The sequence below is a fragment of the Siniperca chuatsi genome, linkage group LG13 (genome assembly GCF_020085105.1).
Source record: "Siniperca chuatsi isolate FFG_IHB_CAS linkage group LG13, ASM2008510v1, whole genome shotgun sequence".
Classification (NCBI taxonomy): Eukaryota; Metazoa; Chordata; class Actinopteri; order Centrarchiformes; family Sinipercidae; genus Siniperca; species Siniperca chuatsi.
In genome coordinates this window covers 17,683,918-17,707,705 of record NC_058054.1, presented here as the reverse complement: position 1 = coordinate 17,707,705, position 23,788 = coordinate 17,683,918, and the positions used below count along the sequence as shown (strand labels likewise).

Below are 23,788 nucleotides of genomic sequence, written 5' to 3'. Positions count from 1 at the left end.
AATGTAGTTGTCTGAATTCACTCTTAAATGAATAGTTAAAAAAATGGTCACAACTCAACCAATTTCCCATGTTTATTCTTTTTTCATACAACCAAGTCATTTTTCACGTCATTGTGTGGCATCTTGGTTGCTTTCAGGGTTAAAAGCAATGTTTACATATTAAAACTGGACTACAAATCCCAGACAACACAAGGCGCCATTGCCTGTGTGGAGGGGAGAGAGGAGACCTGCTTTACTCAGTCTTCTGTTAGGGCGATATCAACTACATGTCTTACTATTGCCGTTAGAGTTTTAGTTTGCTAGCATTTCAGAATAATAGTTGCGTCTTGTTTTTTAATTTGGCTCTCGTAGGAAGTTAGAAACTATTCGCGCCACGCTAAACTCGGCGTCTTTTGGTTAGTAAGGTAAGTTAGAGCTTGTTGGCTAGCTTAACTTACATTAGCCAGCAGCTACCAGTAGATTTAGGTTACGACTTATATCCACGGCCGCCCTGCCAGGTAGATCAACTAAAGCTGGAGGCGCTGGTCAGCAACAATGGTTTGTCCAATTCACCAATATCTGAGTATTGACGTCGGTAAATAATTTATCTGATTTGGGAACAAATCAGCGCAACCTTTGTTTGGTTTGTGCGCAGCCTGGTTGGTTTGGCCTGTTTCATTGTCTCCGAACATCGAAAGACACAAGTTGTTTTTCAGTATCAGTAAGTTGTTTGGCTAACGTTAGCCGTGTTCGTGTAAACAAAACCGTCAGCTGTCGTCTCCAGATAATCTTGAAAGCTACCTAGTCCAGTATGGCGCAACACGACTCCTCTCATGTAGCCAGCTCACAGAAAGCACTCATGTTGGAAATGAAGAGCCTTCAGGAGCAGCCTGTCGAGGGATTCAAAATAACACTGGTGGACGAGGCTGATATGTACAACTGGGAAGTGGCCATTTTCGGACCCCCAAACACTCATTACGAAGGGGGGTATTTTAAGGTAAGGATAGAATACAACTTTATTGTCCACCAAGGTGGAAAATTGTCTTTGGCACATCCGGCAGTTAATTCAAACATACGCAAACAGCACATAATAACAGCACTGACAGTGGGAATTCTTCGAATAATAAAATACAATAAACAAATTCAAGAACACACAAAAATTAGACTATAATAATTGAGCAAGCCATTTGCCTGTGTGATAATTTACTTATAAAATGTTCTTTGTAGCAAAAAAAAACATCCTCCCAGAGTTTAGCCTCTCAAACCTGGAGAACAGGGGGTGTGCAGGTTTGTCTGTGGTACACAGAGCCTTCCTCTCTGTTCCCAAAGAGCCTCCAACTGGCTCTATTGCCCTGTGATTAGTTTGATGGCCACACTGACAACCCTAAATTGCTAGCTTGCTACTGAATTAACCGATCTGGTTGACATACCATACAGTGATATTGTATGACAGGACACATTCAATGAGATACTTGTAAGGTTTTCAGGGTTACTCTAAAGCTATTAATTTATTTTTTTAGCAGATAGAAATGTTGCATACGTTTCTCAAAAACATAATCAACATGAGAAACATAGTTTACTGCTCTACGTGCATGACCACACCATATGAAATCAATAACAATCTTATTGTAGAAATACAGTGCACAGCCACACAAGTAAAGCCTGTTTTGTGTCCCAGGCTCGAATCAAGTTCCCTATTGACTACCCGTACTCCCCACCTGCCTTTCGGTTCCTCACCAAGATGTGGCACCCCAACATCTATGAGGTAACGTATCACACTCTATTTTATAATATTAAATGTATGCCTTTGTAACCCTTATCACTATACTTAATTTAAATAAACGTCTTTTAGTGGTTAAATGATGCATTTCATAGTGGATTTTTTTTTTTTTTTTAGAACGGAGATGTGTGTATTTCCATATTGCACCCTCCGGTGGACGACCCACAGAGTGGAGAGCTGCCTTCAGAGAGATGGAATCCCACCCAGAATGTCCGGTTAGCATCTCCCTCATTATCTCTCCTCATATGTGTCTCTCCTTTCTGGGTACCTACCGTCTTTGTCTTCTCTCAACCACTTCAGTAGTTGACCTGACTCATACCCTTATCACATGATATTTGTCTTCAGTGGAGTCTCTTCAGAAGTTCCCAGAAATTAATATTGAATTCATATCTGGGTATTCAGCGCCACGTGTAATGTGATCTGTTTGTGGCCACCGCTGTCATCAGGCATCGCCCTTTGTATGTGGGTTTGTTGTGCAGTATTTGTAGACATACAGAATGTGTAAGTATTACCACAAAAAGTTTCAACTGATTCCTTTTAAAACAAAAGTACTTTATTGTGGATTTGTGTCAGAGCACAATTTCTTCCAAATAATTTATTAAGGGCCAGGAAATTCTCCATCACTGCTAAAAAAAAATATAAGCTGCACCTTAATACTCAGTCACAAACAAAATGAGATCCAACTTTATAAATAATGTTGTAATGAAAATACATTTTCAAATTATCTTGCATTCCTATATTGAGGAATGTATAGTGTGTGGAACAATAGGATAAGTTTACATTTTATAGACCGAAATGATCAATGCTTTGTTTTGTTGTTTCTTTTATGTATAAGTGGACAAATAAGTGGGAATTAAAATGTATAATTTATAGTATCTATGTGAATGAATCACATAGGCAATAATAATTTCTTATTAGTTCTTTCAGCCACCTTGTTTAAGAGAGTTGTGGGTTATAGACCTTTTTCACTGCAGTCTTTTTGACTTGCCGTAGGAGCAAAAGCACAGGTCTAACTAATGACCTTAATGATGGCTGCGTTCCATGTAGGTGTTCCAGTTCCAGGGCTCTGCTAGTGTGCCTTTTTTAATTAATGTCATTAATTACACCTGTGCATTTCCTGCTATTACGAGTCAAAATGTCTGCTGTGGAAAAATGTCTCAGCTCACACTGTCCAACAGTTCTTGATGTTGCCTGTGATATTAGTCAATTCTACATTTAATAAAATTGTCATAACATTGTTGAAAATGTGTTACTTCAGACAACGGGATTAAGCTCAAGTCACATCCACATTTGTATATAATCTACACTCAATGGCCACTTTAGTAGGTGAAATCTAATGCAATCCAATACAACAGCTAAGCCATGAATTCTACCTTTTTTATAAAGAAAATAGTGTTCAGTTTTGATTGACACTAAGAGGTATTAATTTAACGATATGTTTATTATTGAGCTTGTAGTTTGCAGTGGTGTTGTACTTGACTGCCTTATATTGAGAGGTGTTTCTAATGTTTTGCCCACCCTTTTACAAACAAGAGGGGGGAAGAATATGAAAAACACATTTCAATATAATGCAGTCCTGTACAACTTCACCCCTAAGTACGACCTCAGTAATAAACATCTAATTAAATTAACACCTTTCTGAACGTTTTAATAAAAACTGGCCATTACAAGCTTCGTAAAGGTAGAATATGTGGCCGAGCTGTTGTACTGGATTGCATTAGAGGTGTACCTAATAAAGTGTTCATGGAGCGTATGTTCCGCATTGGCTTCGGTAGTCACACCAGAGCTGAAATGACTAGTCGATTAATTAGTTGACAACACTTTAAATCCCCAGCATTCATAAGCAGTATATAAACATTTAGTTAATTGTTTATAATGCACTATAATGTAGTTGTAATCAGATTACGTGATACTGCTTCTCTTTATATAAGTGTTTATTAATGTATTTGTTAACAACTATAACTGCTCCTGTGGGCACCCATAAGTGGAGGCTGCTGTATAAACAGATAATGAATGGCAATATAGTAAAACACAGTTGTAATAATATGAAACTGAATATCTTGTTGGTCGGGCAGAACAAAACATTTAAATGTGTCAGCTCAGGGCCGGGGAAATTGTGATGCTCATTTTTCACAATTTTATAGTCTGAACGACTAATCAGATAATTGAGCAAATAATTGGCAGATAAATTGATAACGAAAATAATCCTTAGTTGCAGACCTAATTCTCACAGCTCCATTCAGTAGCTGTAAAATACAGTATGTAAGAAAACTGACATGAGGGAGAGATTATTATTATTATTATTATTATTATTATTATTAGAAATTAAATATTCCACATTTTTAAATCAAATAATATGTTTATATCCTGTTTAAAATGGCCATATCACTCATTTCTGGAGGGTATTTTTGTGACAGTGCGTTTAACACTTGTAACCTTTTGTGTTTGCTTCCAGGACCATTTTGCTGAGTGTGATCTCGCTGCTGAATGAACCCAACACCTTCTCTCCTGCAAATGTGGACGCCTCCGTCATGTACCGCAAATGGAGGGACAGCAAGGGCAAGGACCGGGAATATGTAGAGATCATCAGGTATACGGTCGCACTTCATTATCGTCACTTCCAAAACTTTTCTTACAAGAGGAGAAGAGGCTTTTTGTCAAGAGTCAGTTTCGACTCTTCATGTATATTCTGTAATATCTCCCTCAGGAAACAGGTATTGGCTACCAAGGCGGAAGCTGAGCGCGACGGAGTGAAGGTGCCCACCACACTGGCCGAGTACTGCGTCCGCACACGTGCCCCTGCCACCGACGAAGGCTCCGACCTCTTCTACGACTATTACTATGACGACGACGATGTGGAGGACGGGGACGGCGACTGCTGCTACGATGAGGATGACTCCGGCAACGAGGAGTCGTGACATGCTTGTTGACAGCATCCCTGATCTCGCTGACGTATGCTACCCGCTTTTTCCGTCTGGGTTGCCAGAAATTCTAGGTCAACAACCAAGAAAGATTTGAAGCTTCCCACTTCGAAACCAATGAAAAGAGCTGTTTTTTCCCCCTGAGCCTCTGACTTCTTTTCTGAGGTGAAAATCGATGCGTCATTGTGGAACAGTCAGACCTGGTAAGATTTGCACCAGCAAAAAAAGTCACCAGTTTCTTCAATTTTGCAAATAGTTTTCTTTATCACCTTAAACCTTACTTTGAGAGAATAACTTCCATCACTTAATCCTACTGAGTTGTTCAGTCCCCTGTATAGTCTATAGTATTGTGGGGTTAATACCACTGTCAACAATAGCAACATTTGCACTGGTGCAAACACTTCCAAACTTTACTCAGCCTCTCTTGCATATCTATGTTTCCCTAATTGTAACTGGGTGTTGCTCACCAGTAGTTGGTCTCAATGGCTGACAGAAGACTGAGGATTTCAAGCAGCCCGTTTTTGTTGAACAGTCTACTGCAAATATATTGAATCGGACATTTCCAAGTTTCACAGTCTGTCTCACTTCGATTGGACGGGATGTCACGGGACGATGTTTTCAAAGTTCTTGTGCATGCCAGAACATCATTGGAAGCTTTTTTTGTCCGTTTTCACTGGTGGACCGTTTACCTACATCATGATCCGTTTTCAGCTCGGTGATAACAAAGACTTGTGTTGATGGAGATCCCAGAGAACTTTGCATCTGGAGGGACCGGCTGGCAAACTGAGCGAGTGGGTCAAATCCTCATGTGAACATTTTTGGTAACATGAAATTGATCTTTGCTGTGTTTCTTCTGGTTACTGTTGGATGTGTTTCTCTGTCATTTTGAGTGTGGGGTTATGTTATTTGAAGTAGCTCAGATTTAAGAGTCTTGTAGGATGACCAAGTTTTTTTTTTTTTTTTTGGCGACTGAACTAATTACTGATCAGAATTGTATCTCTCCTCAGGTTTGCTCTCTGAGAGGCCTGACGGAGCCACAGACCTAAAACAGTGTAAACGTGTATGACTGTTTGTTGTATCCTTGACTTTGTTTGCTCTCTTGCAAGCTTTGTTATTTTAGTCTCTTTCTTTGGTTAGACATTATGCCTGCAATCTTTGCTTGAGAATGATTTATGTGATGAGATTATTAGGTTTTATTGGCAAAAAAGCTTCTGTAGGAAAAGTGTCTGTCAAAAGGTGTTGTTGCAGTATCAGTCAGGATTATCAAAGTTTTTCAGCCCTGGAAGTCCCTGGAAGTGAAAGAGAACGAGGCTGCCATGTTTGTTTTTGTTTTTTCATTTCTATTCTTTGTGTCAGCAGAGAGTGGACAGGTTTTGATATCATTTGTAGAGTGCATGGGCGTCCTCTGTGTTTATTTTTGCATCAGCAATATCGATTGTTTCATTTACTTAAATTGGGACTTCAGACTGAATTTCTCAGGATAATGAATTACATATGACAAAACAATTAAGACAAGCAACTATTTTTCTCTTTTATGTGGTCTTCAGAGTTGGTTTACGCTTTAACAGGAAACATAACTGATATGCACATGTAGCTGTATGGATGGTCACCATATTGTTTTATTCACCTGTGTTTACTTTTCATTTTTGACTATTTAAAACTGAAAAATAAAGATTTATTGGAAAAAAATATGCACAGTCTTAAAGTGCTTGGCATAATTCATGCAACAGTTTCACTTAATTTACCTCTTTGCTATAGCATTTTATTACAGGTTACACTTTTTTACTGTTACAATTAGGAAATACGTCTTAAAAATATATTCACCTATTATTCTTAAAACTGTATACCATTTTTTAAAACAGCTCTTTCAGATCTGTATGTGAGCTTTTCCTTGTCTTTAAGGATTGATTCCCCCACACAAACAAGCATTACAATATTGCCAATCTTGTATGGCTTTCATTTTTTTAATCTTAGACAGATTAGAAAGGTGAATTCACATATTTCAGCTTTCTTCTTTGGCTGTGTTGCATATCTATATAAGGTAATGGGCCCGTTTGTCTATAACTGTTTTACTGTATCTGTCTGTCCTCTATACATATGGCTATTTGTCATGTTATTGGTTGGTTTATGTGTCTATATAATGTAGAAATCCACTGATAACACAGAGGAAAGGATTCTTTCAAAATGGTGAAGCGACTGTGCTGCATTCACATCCCACGGGAATATCGGGTATTATCTTCACAGCCCTGAAGACGTCATGACCAACATTTTATTGTAGATTTTGCCTACTATACATGTCCACCATAAGCATCGAAGCTCCAAAGACTTAAATTGAGTTCACCAAGAGGGTACAAAAGCTCAAAATGCTGCATGAGGAGTGTGACGGCTCTGTTTACTTTTAGAAGCTCTGTATTATCTGGGCAGAGGCACGGGACTGGGCATTCCTGATAAGTATTTAATAAACTTTAAGGTAATACCTTGTGTTTTAGCCACACTATATCAAAATTTGCAGTGCTGATAACGTCTGAAATCTAGCAAAATAACGTTAATTTGGTATATTTTATCAGAAATAAACAATTGTTTGTTTTTCATACCCTACAGTATGCCGGGAACCTTTACCTTTACCTTTCATTTGTATGTCTGCATCTATGTAAAACGAGACATTTATTCTTCGAAACAAATCATATTGTTGGGGACTCCGGTGGGACGTGGAGATATCGTGCGTTATTACTTTCCCACTTCTGTGAATGCAGCATATGTCGTCGCTCAGAGATGACGCCAGCCAAAGAACACAACGCGTCAGAAACCCGCCTCGGAGATCACTCAGTTTTATAATACAGGAACAGGTTTCTAAACAAAAATAATAAAGATACGATACCAACAACAGCCATGTCTGTGGATTATGCTGCTGGGCTTTCGCCATACGCAGACAAAGGTGTTTGCGGACTTCCCGAGGTAAAAGATAGCTACCGTGGGCTAGGTGGTTAGCTTCTTCATCTGCTAGCATGTTAGCCGAGGATACGTGGTTCATGTTCGGTCTTTAGGATGTTAGGGTAGATAATTGAAATACATTTAAATAGAAATACCTCAATTTAAAAATAATGTGCGTTCCAGATTTTACTGAAGAAAGAATACGTACTTGTTAGCTAACAACAGAAAGTACTGAAGGTTATTAGTCTTCGTTAAGAATGGCTCTATTCAGAGTTTTGCTTTAATTTTACATCATTAGCTAATGTGTAAGCAGTTTTTTATTGTTGTAGCTGGTCTAGGTGGCGTAACGTCAAACTACATTGTAAATAGTTGAGTAATTTAAACTCAAGCAATGCATCATATTATAAGCCTATTGTATGTGTTAAATCTTGTCTGCAAAGTAGCCGCTGTCCTGAGTTTGTGTTGACATTATAGGTTTTACACGTAAGACTTGCACTGATAATTAGATTACATGAAAAGCACAAACTACGGCTAAAACACTAACTCCAGAAATCAGCTAAAGGAGAGACGTAAAGGACCAATAAGTACAATAATTTACTCTGAAATATATAACAGCAAAAGTATTAAGATGCATAAAATGTAGAATTACCTGTACATCAAAGGTGTACACTGATGAGTTAATATACTTTGTTACTTTCCACCTCTGTTGAGATGTGATACACATAATGTCATCCTCTCTGTTATAGCTTTCTTATAAACTTTACAATTCTGTCCCCAAAGCTGTTACATGTTTAGCAAAAGCTCTGCTCAGTTACAATAGTAATACACATGTGACATTAACAAACAAACAGGAAATGACAGAAGATGGGCAGAATGTGTGAGGTGCGGACTCAAAGACCATAAAAACTTACCCAACTTGAAAGACACGAGTCGCACACTCATAGGTTCAAACCTTTTCAGCAGAAAAGCTGGTTATATCAGGGTTTTTGAAAGTTTCTTGAGTAAATACACTTCACAAGTTGTAGTATAACTACAGGATTTGTAATTTATTGCAAAACTTTAAAAACTTTAAATAGTTTGCTTACAGCATAGGACACTACATTAAAACTGCAACACGAGAAGAGATAAGAATTTAAATGTTTGTTATTGTAACATTGTAATCATTTTTATTTATTTTTTATTTACAAGCTGCATAACTGCCATATGATCCAATTTTTGTTCTTTTTTGACTTCAGTTGTTCAAGCTGTGTGAAATGAATAGGGAATCTCTCTCCCTGCATGGTCATCATACCCACATTACTTTTTTTTCCTGAGACCATGCTACTGACCCCTGTGTAGATAAAATAATAAATGAAAGCATCCCTTCTAAACCCGTCGCCACTCCAAAATACTCTTGATATTTAGTTACTGTTTCCAAAATATTGTGATATTTGATTGTTCCACTATCTGACAGCTGTTGAACTTGAAGTTTTCTGTTCTGTGGCAGGTTTTTGATAGTCCTGAGGAGCTGAAGGCAAAGGTGGAGACCCTCGCTCAGTTGATAAAAGAATCTCAGTACTTGGTTGTCCACTCTGGAGCAGGAATCAGCACCTCAGTAGGCATCCCTGACTTCAGGTGAGGCACAAACAAGGTCACTACAGCTCTCAAACTCGCACTGCTTTTCTCTGTCAACCATGTTTTTAATGTTCATGAACATGATGAGCATGGCAACACTGACCTCCTCAAATTTCAGCATGGAGTTGTTTAAACAGTTTGTCCCATGCAAAGATAAAGAAAATGATATCAAGAAAGACTACATATATTGGGGGTGGGGGGTATCATAACTGAGGACTGAGATGTTTTTGGTTAAATAACAAATAAGAATCCAAATACAACAGTACAAAAATACTTTCAATCCATTACATAGTGCACAGGAAACTGATTAAGCGTGTCCTCTTCTTACAGTAGCCTAAGACTTGAAATTAAGAGCCGTTTAAATGTGAGCTGAATAGTTCTAGTGGGACCTATGAATCTTCAGTATTATTTATTTATGTGAATGGCAATTTAGAGAACATAGAATACATGGTGTATTCTTTATGTTTGTTACAATACATAACTTAATATTATTTAGTTTAAGTACTCAATCTATAACTAATATTTTCCTTTTCAAAAAATGTTCATTCATTTGTTACAGGAATGGTTTGGGATAGCAGAAGTGCTTTGTTTATGTTTTGTTTCACATAGTGTCTTCTAGCCATTTATTTTGTGTCTGTTGCAATGCTCATGTAAGCCTTTTTTACTTTTACCTTCCATATTTTTACTCTGAAAGCCAGCCAGTGCAAAATCTATGTAATTTACAGTATAGTACTGTAATTTAATGTGCGGTATTATTTCACATTACAAGTAGGGCTGCAATCAATTATTATTTTCATTGTCAGGGTTTTTTTTTTTTGGTTTTTTTTTATTAATCAATTCATCTTTTAGTCAAAGAAATGTCAGAAAATGTTTTTGTTTTTTTTTAATTTTTAAAATGATTGTCCATGCTTTTTTTTTTTTTCACATTTCAAGCAATCCATTGTCATAAGACGTGTCTCATCATGAGAGTTCACATCTTTAAAGGTCCCAAAGCAGTTAACTTTACATTTAGCCAAGATTAAACCAAAATATATAGTTTATAAATGCTGGATGAATATAAATGTTCATACAAAGAAAACAATAAGAGACAGAACTGTTGCTTGAATTGCTTCAGTCAGAAGCGTTATTGAACAGATTGTAATTAGTCAAGTCCTTTGCTTTAAAAGCATTTATTTTCTTTCTGGAAGACATAACGTGAACCTTTTGGCTCAGTCTCCTGGTTTCTCTTGTAGTACCACTGTATGAACAGATGGGGGTGGTACTTGCTTATTATTTGTCAGATCCAGTTCTTGGTAAAACAGTAACACACACTGAAATAAATCCCGGCTACTTTTTTCCCCTTCCATCATGGTGCGAGAATTGATGAGAGTAAGAAATTAAGCCCCTCAGCTTGATATTATTGACAACATCAAAACATGTGAATATACCAGCTTTACAGATTCTCCATGACTTTCATGTCCTGGGGCATCTTTCTAACGGTGATAAGCATGAAATAAGTGATGTACACGCCTCTCCGCTAATGCTGGTATGTCTTTGAACTTGTATTCGCCAAGCAAGCAATGACTCATATTGGCGATGAGAGATGGGGCTGCTTCAAATAGAAAACGAGAGATGAGACTGTTGTGCCTGCGTTTGAGGATTCACGGGATGCGTTCCCTCATCTGATAAGTCGTGTGCCCTCCAAGTAACTTAGCAACTGTCAGGGAGTTAAGATGGCACCAGTACTGACAGTATCACTGCATTCATCCCTCATTCAGACCCCCAAAACTGACTGGTTAATCAAAGAAGCATGAACAGAATGATCTCACATTGGACAACAGATTTTGTACATTTTGTCTTCCAGTAGAGGAAGAATCTTTTCGCATTGTTTTTCATTGGTCTTCCATATTTTCAGTGGGCTTGGACTTGCAGCATTTGACAGCATGTTGTCAATTTGGTACACAAACTTGGCAGAACTCCTTTGCAAAAATCCTCCCATCAGATTGTTAATACTGAACCAAGAATACAAACCCACGCACCAGTTCACGACACATAATGCCTCCAGTCCACCCTCTGCATCACAACCTGTCCAGTCCTGATTATAGCTACTATCAGTCTATTCATCACTATATTCTCTTTCAGGGGTCCAAAGGGTGTGTGGACGTTAGAAGAAAAGGGTGAGTCACCTCGCTTTGACACCACATTTGAAGATGCCCGACCCAGCTTGACTCACATGGCCCTCCTGGGACTGCAGAGGGCCGGGTGCCTCAAGTATCTCATCAGCCAGAATGTGGACGGCCTACATGTGCGATCAGGCTTCCCCAGGTAACTCTGCCCTGCCTGCTATCCTGAAGTAAGATATGGACACATCAAGCATTTTACACAGTCAGTAGCTAACTCAAATCATAGTTGTTGTTATGCATGGAGCAATACATTATCTCACAGATGAGCCACATAACGTCCAGTAGCACTTAAAGTAGTATTCTTTTCTTTCCCCCACACGGGGGCAGCGGTAAACACACTGTATGGCTGCAACTAACAATTATTTTCAGAATTGATTCATCTGATTATTTTCTCAATTAATCGATTCATCATTTGGTTTTCTAAAACTTTACAAAACAGTGAAATTTGCCCATCACAATTTCCTAGAATGCAAGCTAATTGCATCACATGTCTTGTTTTGTCTGACCAACAGTCCAAAACCCAAAGATACTCAGTTTACTCTGTTCGGACAAGGAAAAGCAGCAATTTATCAATTTTTAGAAGCTACAATGATCAATGTTTTCATTTTTGTTTGGAAAAAATGACTTCAACAATTAATCGCTATTGTTAATAAGGAAATATTCTGTTAGTGCAGCTTTAAAGATCTATCATCCTATCAGATGGTGTATGACCGACAACAGCAAAGTTTGTCATTTTCACAAAATGATCCAAAGCAGTAAATTCTGTATTGAGGAGGAAACAACCATGTTATAGTTTGTTTTATTTTTAGTCATTTCTAGCATTTTACAAACCCAAATATATACACAATTGTAAGTTGTTTGACCATATTGTTTTTAACGCCAATGTTGGCTTTTGACTCTGTTTTTAAATATGAAGCTGCTGCTTGGTGTAACAGCACCAGAAATGAGTAGCTCTTTAAATACAGATCAAATAACTTCAAATAATGCTCAGTGTAATGGAAAATGTTTGGTCTGACTCTGGAGTATCCAATCTCATTGGACTAACCCAAGGCCAAGAATCCAATTTTTGATTCAGTACATACATCCAGCCTTTACGCATATTGAAGACTTGCTTTCCCTGGAAACCATTTCTTAGCTCTCCCTCTACTCTTCATCGGTCACGTTTTTTAGACGAGGCTAGACAGCAAAGTGGTAGTTCTCTGAGGAAATCACTGAGACAGCAGACGATCTGCTAAAGTAAACTGGTTGGCTCTAATCTGCATTGGTGCCAGGTTGAACGCAGAAGTGACTATGAGGCCTCAGAATATTTATCAGAACGTGAGTCGCAAAGAAGGACTGAGAAACTGTCGTGTTGAAGAGTCCTGACATGAACTTTGGAGACATTGATCAAAGTGAATATCATCTTTGTGATCTTTCTGCCTTTTGTGGACTTTTCTCCCTCTTGCTCTGTTAGGGATATGTTATCAGAGCTTCATGGAAACATGTTTGTGGAGGAGTGTGAGAAGTGTGGCAGGTATGTGCGCACACACACACACCAAACACCCACATTTAATAATTCTCATCTTTACAAGCTACTGACTTTCCCTTTTAGGCATTTTATTATGTACACCTGTTTGGTAATACAAACTGCAAATCAAGTGGCTGCAACACAATATATGCAGATAGGAGGTTGAGTTACCGTTCACCTAACATTAGCATGCAACAGTATCAGATGTGTGCCAGATGCTGTCTTTCTAGCATCTCCTGGGAGTTTCACACACTGCAGGTTCTACAGATAGTGACGTGTTAAGCAGGAAGTATGCTTTCGGTGGCAGTTATGTGATCGAAAACACTTAATCACATCAATAACAGAGGTCAGGGAAAGGCCAGACCTGTTAAAGTTCACAGGACAGCCAAAAGTACACAAATAATAGCTCAGATGTGCAATCTCAATCTCTGAAAGCTCAGTTGAACTCTGAAGTAGATGCCACTTAGAGTTCCAGAAACAAGAAGATACATTTGCACTACATTACACACTACATTTGCACTTTGACTGCACAGAGATCTGACTGTATCTACAGTTTGAGATCTCAAGATATTGTCCTGTTTGTTCCAAGTGTAGAGACGAAACTAGGAAAGAAAGCTTTTATGTGTTCTGCTCCCCTCACTTGGAACAGCCTTCAAAAAGACTTGAAACTTGAGAATTGGTCCCTCTACCTGACTTTAAAGCTCTTATAAGTACAATGGTAAATTAATCGGTTGGTACTTGTCATTGTGCGAAGGTATTTTAATTTATTTCGACACCATAATGTACATTGTATATGTTATCCTGTGGTATTTGTCGTTGTCTGTAACCTTTTTTATGCTACTGTCTTGGCCAGGTCACCCTTGTAAAAGAGTTCACTGATCTCAACAGGTTTCACCTGGTTAAATGATGGGTTAAATAAAATAAAAATAAAAAGGTACAACAGACATGTCATCACTAAGTCCAGTAAATCTTTGATTTCTTTCGCAACAGTCAAAATATGGGCTTAACAACAGTATGGATCCATGATGCATCCTGGCTTGTGTCAAAGGTTAAAGCCGCTGGTGTAATTGTATGTTGAGGGTTTTCTCCGCACACACGAGGCACCTTAATACTAACTGTGGGTCCTATTTGTTGCTGACCAGCTGCATCACAGTCTATCCTTTTTCAAACAGAAATAATGCATCTATTCACAGAGCACTCATAATCTGAAAATGATTCCAGGAACATGACAGTGACTTAATTTTACTCCCGTGACCTTCACAGTCTTCAGATATCATCCAAGTAGATTACCTTTGGCATGAAATAGAACAGAGCTATACATGTATGTTTCAACAACTTTGCAGCAGCTACATGATGCTGTTGAGTCCCCGATATCCCTAAAGAGCATTTCCAGAATCTGATTGAGTCCATGTCTCTAATTAAGTGTCCACTGCATCTATATTATCACGTCTTTGTGTATCAGTTCATGTTTATAAATGGATCTATGGTGCCTGTAAGCAGCTTTTTCTTAACTGTAACTAAACTGAATCTGATCTGTTTGGACAGAGACGTAATCTGTAGGAGTCTTGGTTTTTCAGGCAGTATGTCAGAGAAAAAGTGATCGGCGTGATGGGCCTGAAACCGACAGGACGTTACTGTGATGTGGTACGATCAAGAGGACTCAGAGCCTGCAGGTAACACATGCTTTCATCGCATTTAGAAATAACAAGAAATGTACCATGATCCATTTATTAGTGTATTCTTTACTAAACAGAGGAAAGCTGATAAGCACTATACTGGACTGGGAGGATGCTCTTCCTGACAGAGACCTGAACAAAGCAGAAGATGCCAGCAGGTAAGACAGACAAAATTGCAGCGGCTTGCGCCCCATTGCCCCATCCTTTTTTTGTTTTTGATTCAGCATCTGTCTTGATAACAGAGTAGTACATATTCTTATCTATCCTGATTTCCTTTGTTATCCCTGTTTTGTCTCTGGCTAAATAGCACAAGTCATAGTTCAAACATGTCCTGTGAACTGAAAAATAATGTGTTGGATCTATTTGCTTTAGCATTCTGCATGGCTTTGCTGTCAGCGTCCTGATGCAAATAAGCCCTTATTTGAAAATCTTTTTAGGGTTTGTGTATGCATCACAGCCTGCATTAATGTTTCCATTTGCTTCTTGCTTGTCAGTATATTCATTCAGTCCTTCAGCCACAAAAATCCATAACAGATGCATTATGGGTCACATTTAAATTACAAAGAGGAGATTTGGAGTCTTTTGTTCACAGCAGGCCGATGTGCAGTGTGTTTATTTGTTGCAACAAAAATGTGACAGAATTGAGTGCTACTTTTCATTCAACCTTTATTTAAATCGCGAGGAATCACTGAGGGCATGCCCTCATTTTCAATGAGGTCGAAATTACAAAACAGAATAAATACACACAACAAACAATTAACGAAAATGCAAACAAAGACAGCAACAGAACACAGTTAAAAACAATTACATTCAAGTGCAGAATAGTTTGAAATCATGGTTTTAAATTGACCTATAGGTACAAATGTGTTGAGTTGTAGTGTGTCTTGTAAAATGTTTCAAGTGTGTGTAGCACAAAAACTAAAAGCAGTTTTTCCAAATTTAGTGTTTACACACGGGACATCGAGCTTCAACCAATCACTAGATCGAGTCAAATGATGACTGTGGGACCAGTTTAATAACGAAGTGATATACTGTGGCAAGTTGCCATTAAGGGCTTTATAAATAAATAGAACCCAATGTCCATCACATCTTACTGTTAGAGATGCCCACCCAACCTTTTCATACACGATGCAATGATGAGTAGAATAACTGTCACCAGTAATAAATCTCAGGGCAGAGTGATGAACTGATTCTAGCGGTTTAAGAGTGGAAGCAGAGGCGTGTCTATAGATAACATCACCATAGTCCAAGACAGACAAGAAGATGGCCTCAATTATCCGCTTCCTGCTGAACATTGGAAAATCAGCTCTGTCTACTTAAAGTTGGTTTTATACATGCTGCGTATACTGTAGGGCTGTAGATAGCTATTACGTAGGTTTTGTTTTATATTTCAGTGTGGATGTCACCCTTTAATAGTACCATTGCAGCACTACACGGATGTATCATACGTAATCGGGCAGGATCATGCTTACTCCCCCCACAGTAACTGTGTTTACATTCTTTCATTTACTTTGTGATGTAGAGAGATGTTGGGCTATGCACGTACTTGTACAACTGGAGTTACATCTAGATAACTTCAATTTCACCTTGTCTCTTTACTGAATAGGAGACTATTGCTGTGGAATAACTGTGTTTACGCTCTTTCATTCATTATGACAGATCGCAGTGAGCAGAATGTTTGCAGTGAAGATTGCTTTACTAGATTTGTGTTACTGAAAATCAGCAGATATCACTTTGTGCCTCTCTTGTATTACCATTACATTTGAGCCACAGTGCTAAGCATCCGTTTCATTAAAACAGAATTAGCCAGCAATCTTTGAAAAACCCAGCAGGTCATTTTACAACACTTATGGCTGTTCTGAAGATATTTTAAGAATCCTCAAAGACTTTTCTAACCATCTGGATGAATAAATATTCCGTCGTTGTAACATAAGAAAGGATTTTTAACCTGTTTCCCAAATTGCGCCGTTTTTTTGTTGTTTTTTTTCAATCCCCACAAAGAGGGCAACAGGAAATGACACATCTCCTTGCTCAATCTGCTCAAGGTGAACCAAAATTAAAACATTTTACTATCAACTACGTTAGTATATATTGATGTTTCTTTCTAATATTTTATATTTTCATTTATATTTCATTTTTACAAAAAGAAAAAGGACATATATCATGTCCGGCTACCTGGATTAGAAATACAGTCTTAACTTGAGAAACGGATAAAGCAGCTGGTAACAGCGGTAAATGTTGTTAAACGATCTTCTGGGTTTTTCAAATATTGGCAGGTAATTATTTTTGAGAGAAACGGATTCTTAGCGCTGTGACTCAAATGTAATTGTAATACATGAGAGTCACAAAATGTGGACGTACTTTGAGCCTTTCTTCAATAAATCCCCCTTAATAACAAGCAAATAAGAAGAACGTCACAAGCAGTCACACATGTGCGAATATTACGTGTGACATATTTCTCTACTGTCTGCACCCAGACGAGCGGACCTGGCACTGACACTCGGCACCTCCTTGCAGATCAAACCCAGTGGAGACCTTCCGCTACTCACCAAGCGCAAAGGAGGGAAAGTGGCCATTGTCAACCTGCAGCCCACGAAACATGTGAGTCTCATTGCTGGACCACCGTACGTACAGTCTGTACGGACACTTACGTATGGGAACATGGAATGGTACTTGAAATACTGTGCATAAAACTGTGGATAAAAAAATGCTGCTCATGTGCTCTGTCTGGCATCTTCAGGTTCATCATTTCACGGTTGTAATTTTCTGTCTAGGACAAGCATGCGTACCTGCGTATCCATGGTTACGTGGACGAGGTCATGAAACAGCTGATGGAGATGCTGGGAGTGGACATCCCAAAGTGGGAGGGTCCGACTGTCTGCGAGAGCTCCTCGGCCACCTCTGAGTCCACCGCCGATGTCAAACCACCGCGTGCAAAGGAAAAGGTGACAAAGGACCTCATTAAGAAGGAGAGGAAAAGAGAAGCAACGGCGCTAACAGACGATGGGAGTGTTAAGGAGGAGACTGCTTCGGTAAAGAGGGAGAGAGCAGACTCCCCGGTGGACATAAATGAAGAGAAATAGCCTCAGATATTGTTTCTTACAACACAAACTCGTCCTGAAACAAACTTTACAACTGAAGGTGCTCAGTTTGACAGAGGTTCTTTTCATCTTACTTCCTCTGGAGCGAAGACTCTTGTAGTACTGTAGTGGTTTTGTTAAACCCAGATCTCTTACGCTCCCCTTTCAGCCACGATGAACAGCAATTTGAAACTGACTTCTCAGCGGAAGGCTCAAAAGTTGACCTCCTCATAGAGTAAAATAGCTAAGTGATTGTGTCCAGGGTAAGAAGATGGCACTACATTAGGTGGATGTCTGATTGAGAATGTTTTCTTTTCAATTTTTGGCCAAACAACTTGCCCAAAAAGTACATTTACCAATACACAGCCTGCGATTTAAATATTCATTCTGCTATAGTAAGGACATCGGGGCAAAAGGGGGAATCTTTGTGTAATATCCAACTTGGGACTTTACTTTACTTGCAGTCTTAGACAAGACAACGAGATGAGATCTGGAGCACACTGTTATAAATAAAAAAAAGCTTTTAATAAGGTGTGTAAGGTTGCTGCACCTTATTAAAAGCTTTATTTATAACTGTGTGCTCCAGATCTCATCCCTACAGATCTAGCCTTTAAAGATACCTTGGTTCGATACTTTACAAGTAGAGATATCAAGTGAGCGTCTCCAAGTCTGATTGACTAGCAGCCTCATACAGCTAGAGGACATTTTAGGTTAAACCTGTTTTGTGTGTGTGTGTGTGTGTGTGTGTGTGTGTGTGTGTGTGTGTGTGTGTGTGTGTGTGTGTGTGTTTACTTAAACAAACTGCTTTTCTCATTTCTCATCGCAAGTGTTGCTGGAGTTTTGACCTCTTCAGACGTTTTCCCACCTTGAATGGACCATAATCACACTGTATGTTTCTAGAAAAATGTTTTTATCTCAGGAAAAAAGCATTGTACTCTGACAGAAAAAGTCACATTTTTTTAAATATACATTTTGGCAATAAACACAATAAGTTCCTGGTAGAAGCTCCTGTGTATATGCGCTGTAATGTCAAACAGCAGTGGCCTAGTTACAAATGTGAACCACTGTTTCAAAGGAGATGAAGACACCATGCGTTTGTTCATTTGAGATAATCGTATTATTCTTTGTGTTTGCCATGAAACCTCATTAACATTTCTGAGGTCCATCCATGCACTTTTGTAGTTTTAAAATGTCCTTATGCGTCACTGCACTGTGACTGAACATGATAAGAATTTCTCCTAAGGACCGATGTCAATGAGAAGAGGACCAAAGAGCCGCCTCCTCTTATTCCATTCACCAGAAATACAAAAAACCAGAATCCAACGCCTTAGTTGCTCTTTCTTTTTTTCAAGCAAAACGCTCATATCAGATGCTACGACTGTGCAATGGGTTACAGGTGTTTGTGGATTATTACTGATGTTGAATATGCTTCAGTCCATTAAGGCACTTTGTCTCTACAGATATAACAGCTGCAACTTATATTTTTTATTTTATTTTATGTTTTATTGCAGAGTGCAGAAAAAACACAGTACAGGGGTAGAGACAAGAACTAGACATTATCCAACAAAACCCTAAAATAAAAACAAACAAAACTAATAATAATAATAGTACAAATATCACCATACTAATAACAAAAATTATTATAATAAAACCAGACAGTTAACGCTGCTAGGGTCGGTTGTTCGGGCCACGTGATGCACATGTGCATCTACAACAAAAAGAGAGGGGGAAAAAACCTAGTGCAAATCAAACTCTCCTCACTCACTCTGTCTATACATAAATGTGTTTTTTATTGTGAGCTCTGTAGTGCTCGTTAACTTGTAAACCCAGTGGCTTGTGGTTAGGCTGATGTGTGTTTGAGAGACCCATAGATGAGGCAGGAGTTCAGGTTCAAAATGCAGAGCAGTTTTGTTTTATTTTCATTTCTTTCTAGATTTGTGTGTGTGTGTGTGTGTGTGTGTGTGTGTGTGTGTGTGTGTGTGTGTGGCTTAAGCTCTGCATAGAGAGAACAAAATTATTACCATTAAATTAAAGTCATTAATATCCAATATAATTGTGTGCAATAATTAAAGTAAAATTAGGAAATTCACTTACGCACCCAACACAACATGGCTGGGGTCAAAGACAGAACATAGAAGCATATATAGCCTCTCGTTAAGGTTGTTTCCTTTCCAGGCAGGAGTGCTTTTGCTGTCCTCCCTGCCTCAGGGAGGACTCATGTGACCTCTTGATGGAGACTTATGACTGCTCCTGAGCAAAATGTTCTCACGCTGCCCTTTAAATGGACTCAGCCCCTTTTTTTCACATTATTTTGTGGTGTATTACCAAAGGTTGGGTCATATGATGGTATACACAGCTTGTGACAATAAATCAAAGTAGACCTGTACCCCTTTATAGCAGGTTATGGACATGAGCTGTGAGCAGTTCAACCAAAGAGGGATTTTTCTTTGAGATGATTTAATTTTTACAGGCCTGAAGAGGTGAAAGTATCCAGTATTTCACTAGAAAAACAGCAAAAATGAGAACAAAAATAAATTTAATTTTGTGTAACAGATTTTAGGTAATTGTAGGCAATGTTGTAAATCAATGACCTTTGTTTGCTTTGTGGCATTATTGGATTTTTATATGATTGTGATGAGATGAGGTACCTTGATTTGTGAGGTATTTAGTTTTCTGGATTTGCCAAAAACAGACATTTCTGTCTGGTTATTTTATCTATCAACAAAATCTCAATTGAGTTTTTGAGAAAATTGACTACATTGAGATATATATATATATATATATATATTACAGCTAGCAGTGGGTGAGATGGATAAAATCCTTTATCGCAGTATGTGATAAAGCTGTAGACCCATTTAGAATACGTTAATTAAATTTGTTTCAGTATTCAAAAATGAATGAAATGTTAAGGGATACTCTGGTGATTTAATATTGCAACACTTGCAAGAGACAGATTTATTTTTATTTTTTTGTTCAAAATCAATGTAGCAGAGGCAGCGATAACCTGGCTTTTAGTCTCTAGTATGGGTCAAGCTCCTATATTTCCCATAATGCAACCAATAGCATCTTTCGCTAGACCCTCCATGACTGGTAAATGACCATTTCTTGACATTATACGTCTGTTTTCGCAGGCTGAGTATGACTCCTTGTGACAAGTAAACTGAAATACATACGTACATTTGGTGGAGTGCCCTTTTAAGTATTCCACCCTTTTGCTTTGACACTCAAACTGCACCCAAATCTTTTAAATACACTCAGTGGCCACTTTATTAGGTACACCTGCCCGTTAATGCAAATATCTATTCGGCCAATCATGTGGCAGCAACTCATTGCATAAAAGCATGTAGACGTGGTCAAGAGATTCAGTTGTTCAGACCAAACATCAAAAGGGACAAGAAATCTGGTCTAAGTGGCTTTGACTGTGGATTGATTGTTGGTGACAGATGGGGTGGCTTGAGTATCTCAGAAACTGCTGACTTCCTGGGATTTTCATGCACAACAGTCTCTAGAGTTTATAGAGAATGGTGTAAAAAAAATAACAAATCCAGTAAGCGGCAGTTCTGTGGGCGAAAATTCCTTGTTAATGGCAGAGGTCAGAGGAGAATGGCCAGACCTGTTCAAGCCGACAGTAACTCAAATAACCAGGTGTTACAACAGTACTATGCAGAAGAGCATCTCTAAACACTCAGCGCATCGAACCTTGAAGTGAATGGACTACAGCAGCAGACAACCACATCGGGTTTCATTCCTGTCGGCTAAGAACAGGAAACTGTTTACCAAAACTGGAAAGTAGAAGATTGGAAAAACGTCACCTGGTCTGACGACTCTTGATATCTGCTGCAGTGGTAGGGTCAGAATATGGCGTAAACAACACAAATCCATGGATCCATCGGTCTACAGTTTAGGCTGGTGGTGGTGGTGTAATGGTGTTGGGAATACCTAGTTCTAGGCACACATTATGCCCCTTAATACCAACTAAGCATGGTTTAAATGCCACCGCCTACCTGAATACTGTTGCTGACCATATACGTCCCTTTATGGCCACAGACTACGCATCTAATGGCTACTTCCAGCAGGATAACGCACTCCAACAGAGCACCTTTGAGATGTGGTGGAACGGGAGATTCACAGCATGAATGTGCAGCTGGCAAATTTGCAGCAACTGCGTGATGCTCTCATTTCAACACAGACCAGAATCTGTAAGGAATCTGTCCAGCACCTTGTTGAATCGATGCCACGAAGAATTCAGGCTGTTCTCTGGGCAAAGGGAGGTCCTACCCTTTATTAGAAAAGTGTACTTAATAAAGTGGCTACTAAGTGCATTTTTTTTTGTATAAGTCTCTAAAACTTGATGTATGTCCACCTGATCAGTTCAAATGATAGGAAATGGATTAGAAAGCATACTGTCTCTCCCTGAGAGGCATAACCGTGTACTCGAAGGAGCTGTGTAATATTCAGAGACAGAATAGTGAGGAAGCACAAAACTGAAGAACAGCATCAAACGATTTCCAACGTTTTAATGTTCACAGGCTCCATCATTAGATATTGGAAACTTTTTATAGCACCACACAGACTGTGGAACTGCTCATCCTCCTAAACCCAGCTACAAGGACCACGGTCAGAGACTCTACATCAGAGCCCTGTTGGCTGTGAAGGCAGATCTCTCTGGAAGGAGAACAGTCAGTGCAGCACTTCTTAAGTCTGTGCTACGAGGCAGAATGGCCATAAGGACAGACAGTCAGTGACAGCATGCCTGGAGCTAGCACACAGAGAGTAGAAGACTGTGCATCAAATATTTTGTGGTCTGATGGAGCCAGAATCAAACTCCAGTTGTAATTCAAAGTGCAACGTCTGGAGGAAAACGGGCCCAGCTCATTAACATTTAACATGAACCCTGCTGTGAAAGCTTCATGCTGTGTGCAAGACTTTGACTGGCAGTTAGTGGGACGCTTTTAAGGAGAGTGAGAACAATGAATGGGGCTAACGGGGTCTAACCGACCTGCTACAGAGTGTCAAAGCTCCAACATGGCTGCCACACCAAAGCATACAAGGAAATCATTCAGTGAATCAGGAACCAGATTGTGGAATCCTTGAATCTCATTAAAGAAATGTGTGGAAGGACCTGATGGCTGTTTGTTTTCAGACGCTCCCCATTCAGCATAAGCGAGCTGGAGCAAGTCTCTGAGGAAGGAAGCTGAAGTTGACAACCACGCATTTGACGGTGTAGTCACATCAAAGGCATAGTACTGCAAATGGGATAAAGATGGAGAGCAGAAGTAGGAAGAGTCTGAAAATAAAAACATTTTGAATAGTTTATACTATCTATCCTCTTATCTTTATCCAGTATCAATTTCACTGAATTAAATTAAAAAAGAATCATCCTGTCCTCTCTGATGAGTCCAATAAACCAGAAAACCAAAGCTCAACGTCCAAACTAAGACATTAGACGAGTCTCCCTCAGATGGAGGCAGCAGCAGCAGATTCATAGAATTACATTTTACTCTAACGTGAAACTGAATGAACTGCTGTGTAATTGGAGAGAGTGCAGGAAAAAGTTCAGAAAGTTAGTGTGAGCCAGAAGAGACAATTGTGGGCGAACTTGAGCCCTTTTGCTTGAAACCCCAATTTTAGTTATAGAAGGTTTGGGTGAAAAAAACAGGAAATAAAATAGCTGTAAATTTACTTGGAAATGGAAAGTAAAATGTTCTAAAAGACTCTAAATTGAGCTGTTACTGCTAAGTGGAGCAGATTTTGTCACAAGCACGCTCTTTGTCCTGATTAATATGTTACAATTGGCAACATTCGACTAAGGTCGGATGAACACTTTCATCCTCATATGGTAATAATTTTAACGACAATGTCAATCATTTCGAAAATGATTTCACCAACTTTGGCCTTCTTGAAAGAGGAAAATGACCTTGTCTCTGCTCTTTGAAGACACTTGCATTTTAATTGTAATATATGAGTCATGTGTCTCACAAGCTCTGACGTCACTAATTAACTACATTCAGATTCATCACCACAGTTCTCGATGGAAATTATTCTCCTGAGAGGCATGTTTTTGTTCTTCCTGCTCATGCTGCCAACACAGTGTGCATCACATAAATGCTCAAAACATTTACCTTAAATTACTGCCAT

The 23,788-nt window shown here is 38.9% G+C and overlaps 2 protein-coding genes across 2 annotated transcripts; both read left to right on the top strand.

Annotated features, from left to right (window-relative positions):
- Positions 1–176: 176 nt before the first annotated feature.
- Positions 177–6,371, top strand: LOC122886302 (ubiquitin-conjugating enzyme E2 R1-like). The gene is made up of 5 exons (XM_044218283.1): positions 177–976; positions 1,658–1,744; positions 1,877–1,974; positions 4,215–4,349; positions 4,467–6,371. The coding sequence occupies exons 1-5, from the start codon at positions 791–793 to the stop codon at positions 4,675–4,677; spliced, it is 717 nt and encodes a 238-aa protein (XP_044074218.1). The 5' UTR covers positions 177–790; the 3' UTR covers positions 4,678–6,371.
- Positions 6,372–7,435: 1,064 nt separating this feature from the next.
- Positions 7,436–18,973, top strand: sirt6 (sirtuin 6). Its single transcript, XM_044218282.1, has 8 exons — positions 7,436–7,635; positions 9,098–9,225; positions 11,347–11,529; positions 12,841–12,900; positions 14,472–14,567; positions 14,648–14,728; positions 17,048–17,171; positions 17,345–18,973. Exons 1-8 carry the CDS (start codon positions 7,570–7,572, stop codon positions 17,651–17,653), a joined length of 1,047 nt encoding a protein of 348 aa, XP_044074217.1. The 5' UTR covers positions 7,436–7,569; the 3' UTR covers positions 17,654–18,973.
- Positions 18,974–23,788: the final 4,815 nt, after the last annotated feature.

Bases quoted from the DNA above. Each gene is read 5' to 3' on its own strand.
- LOC122886302 (XM_044218283.1), top strand. From the start codon at position 791: ATGGCGCAACACGACTCCTCTCATGTAGCCAGCTCACAGAAAGCACTC. The intron at 1,975-4,214 runs GTTAGCATCTCC...GTTTGCTTCCAG, and splicing joins AATCCCACCCAGAATGTCCG to GACCATTTTGCTGAGTGTGA. The intron at 4,350-4,466 runs GTATACGGTCGC...TATCTCCCTCAG, and splicing joins GAATATGTAGAGATCATCAG to GAAACAGGTATTGGCTACCA.
- sirt6 (XM_044218282.1), top strand. From the start codon at position 7,570: ATGTCTGTGGATTATGCTGCTGGGCTTTCGCCATACGCAGACAAAGGT. The intron at 9,226-11,346 runs GTGAGGCACAAA...ATTCTCTTTCAG, and splicing joins GTAGGCATCCCTGACTTCAG to GGGTCCAAAGGGTGTGTGGA. The intron at 14,729-17,047 runs GTAAGACAGACA...GTCTGCACCCAG, and splicing joins AAAGCAGAAGATGCCAGCAG to ACGAGCGGACCTGGCACTGA.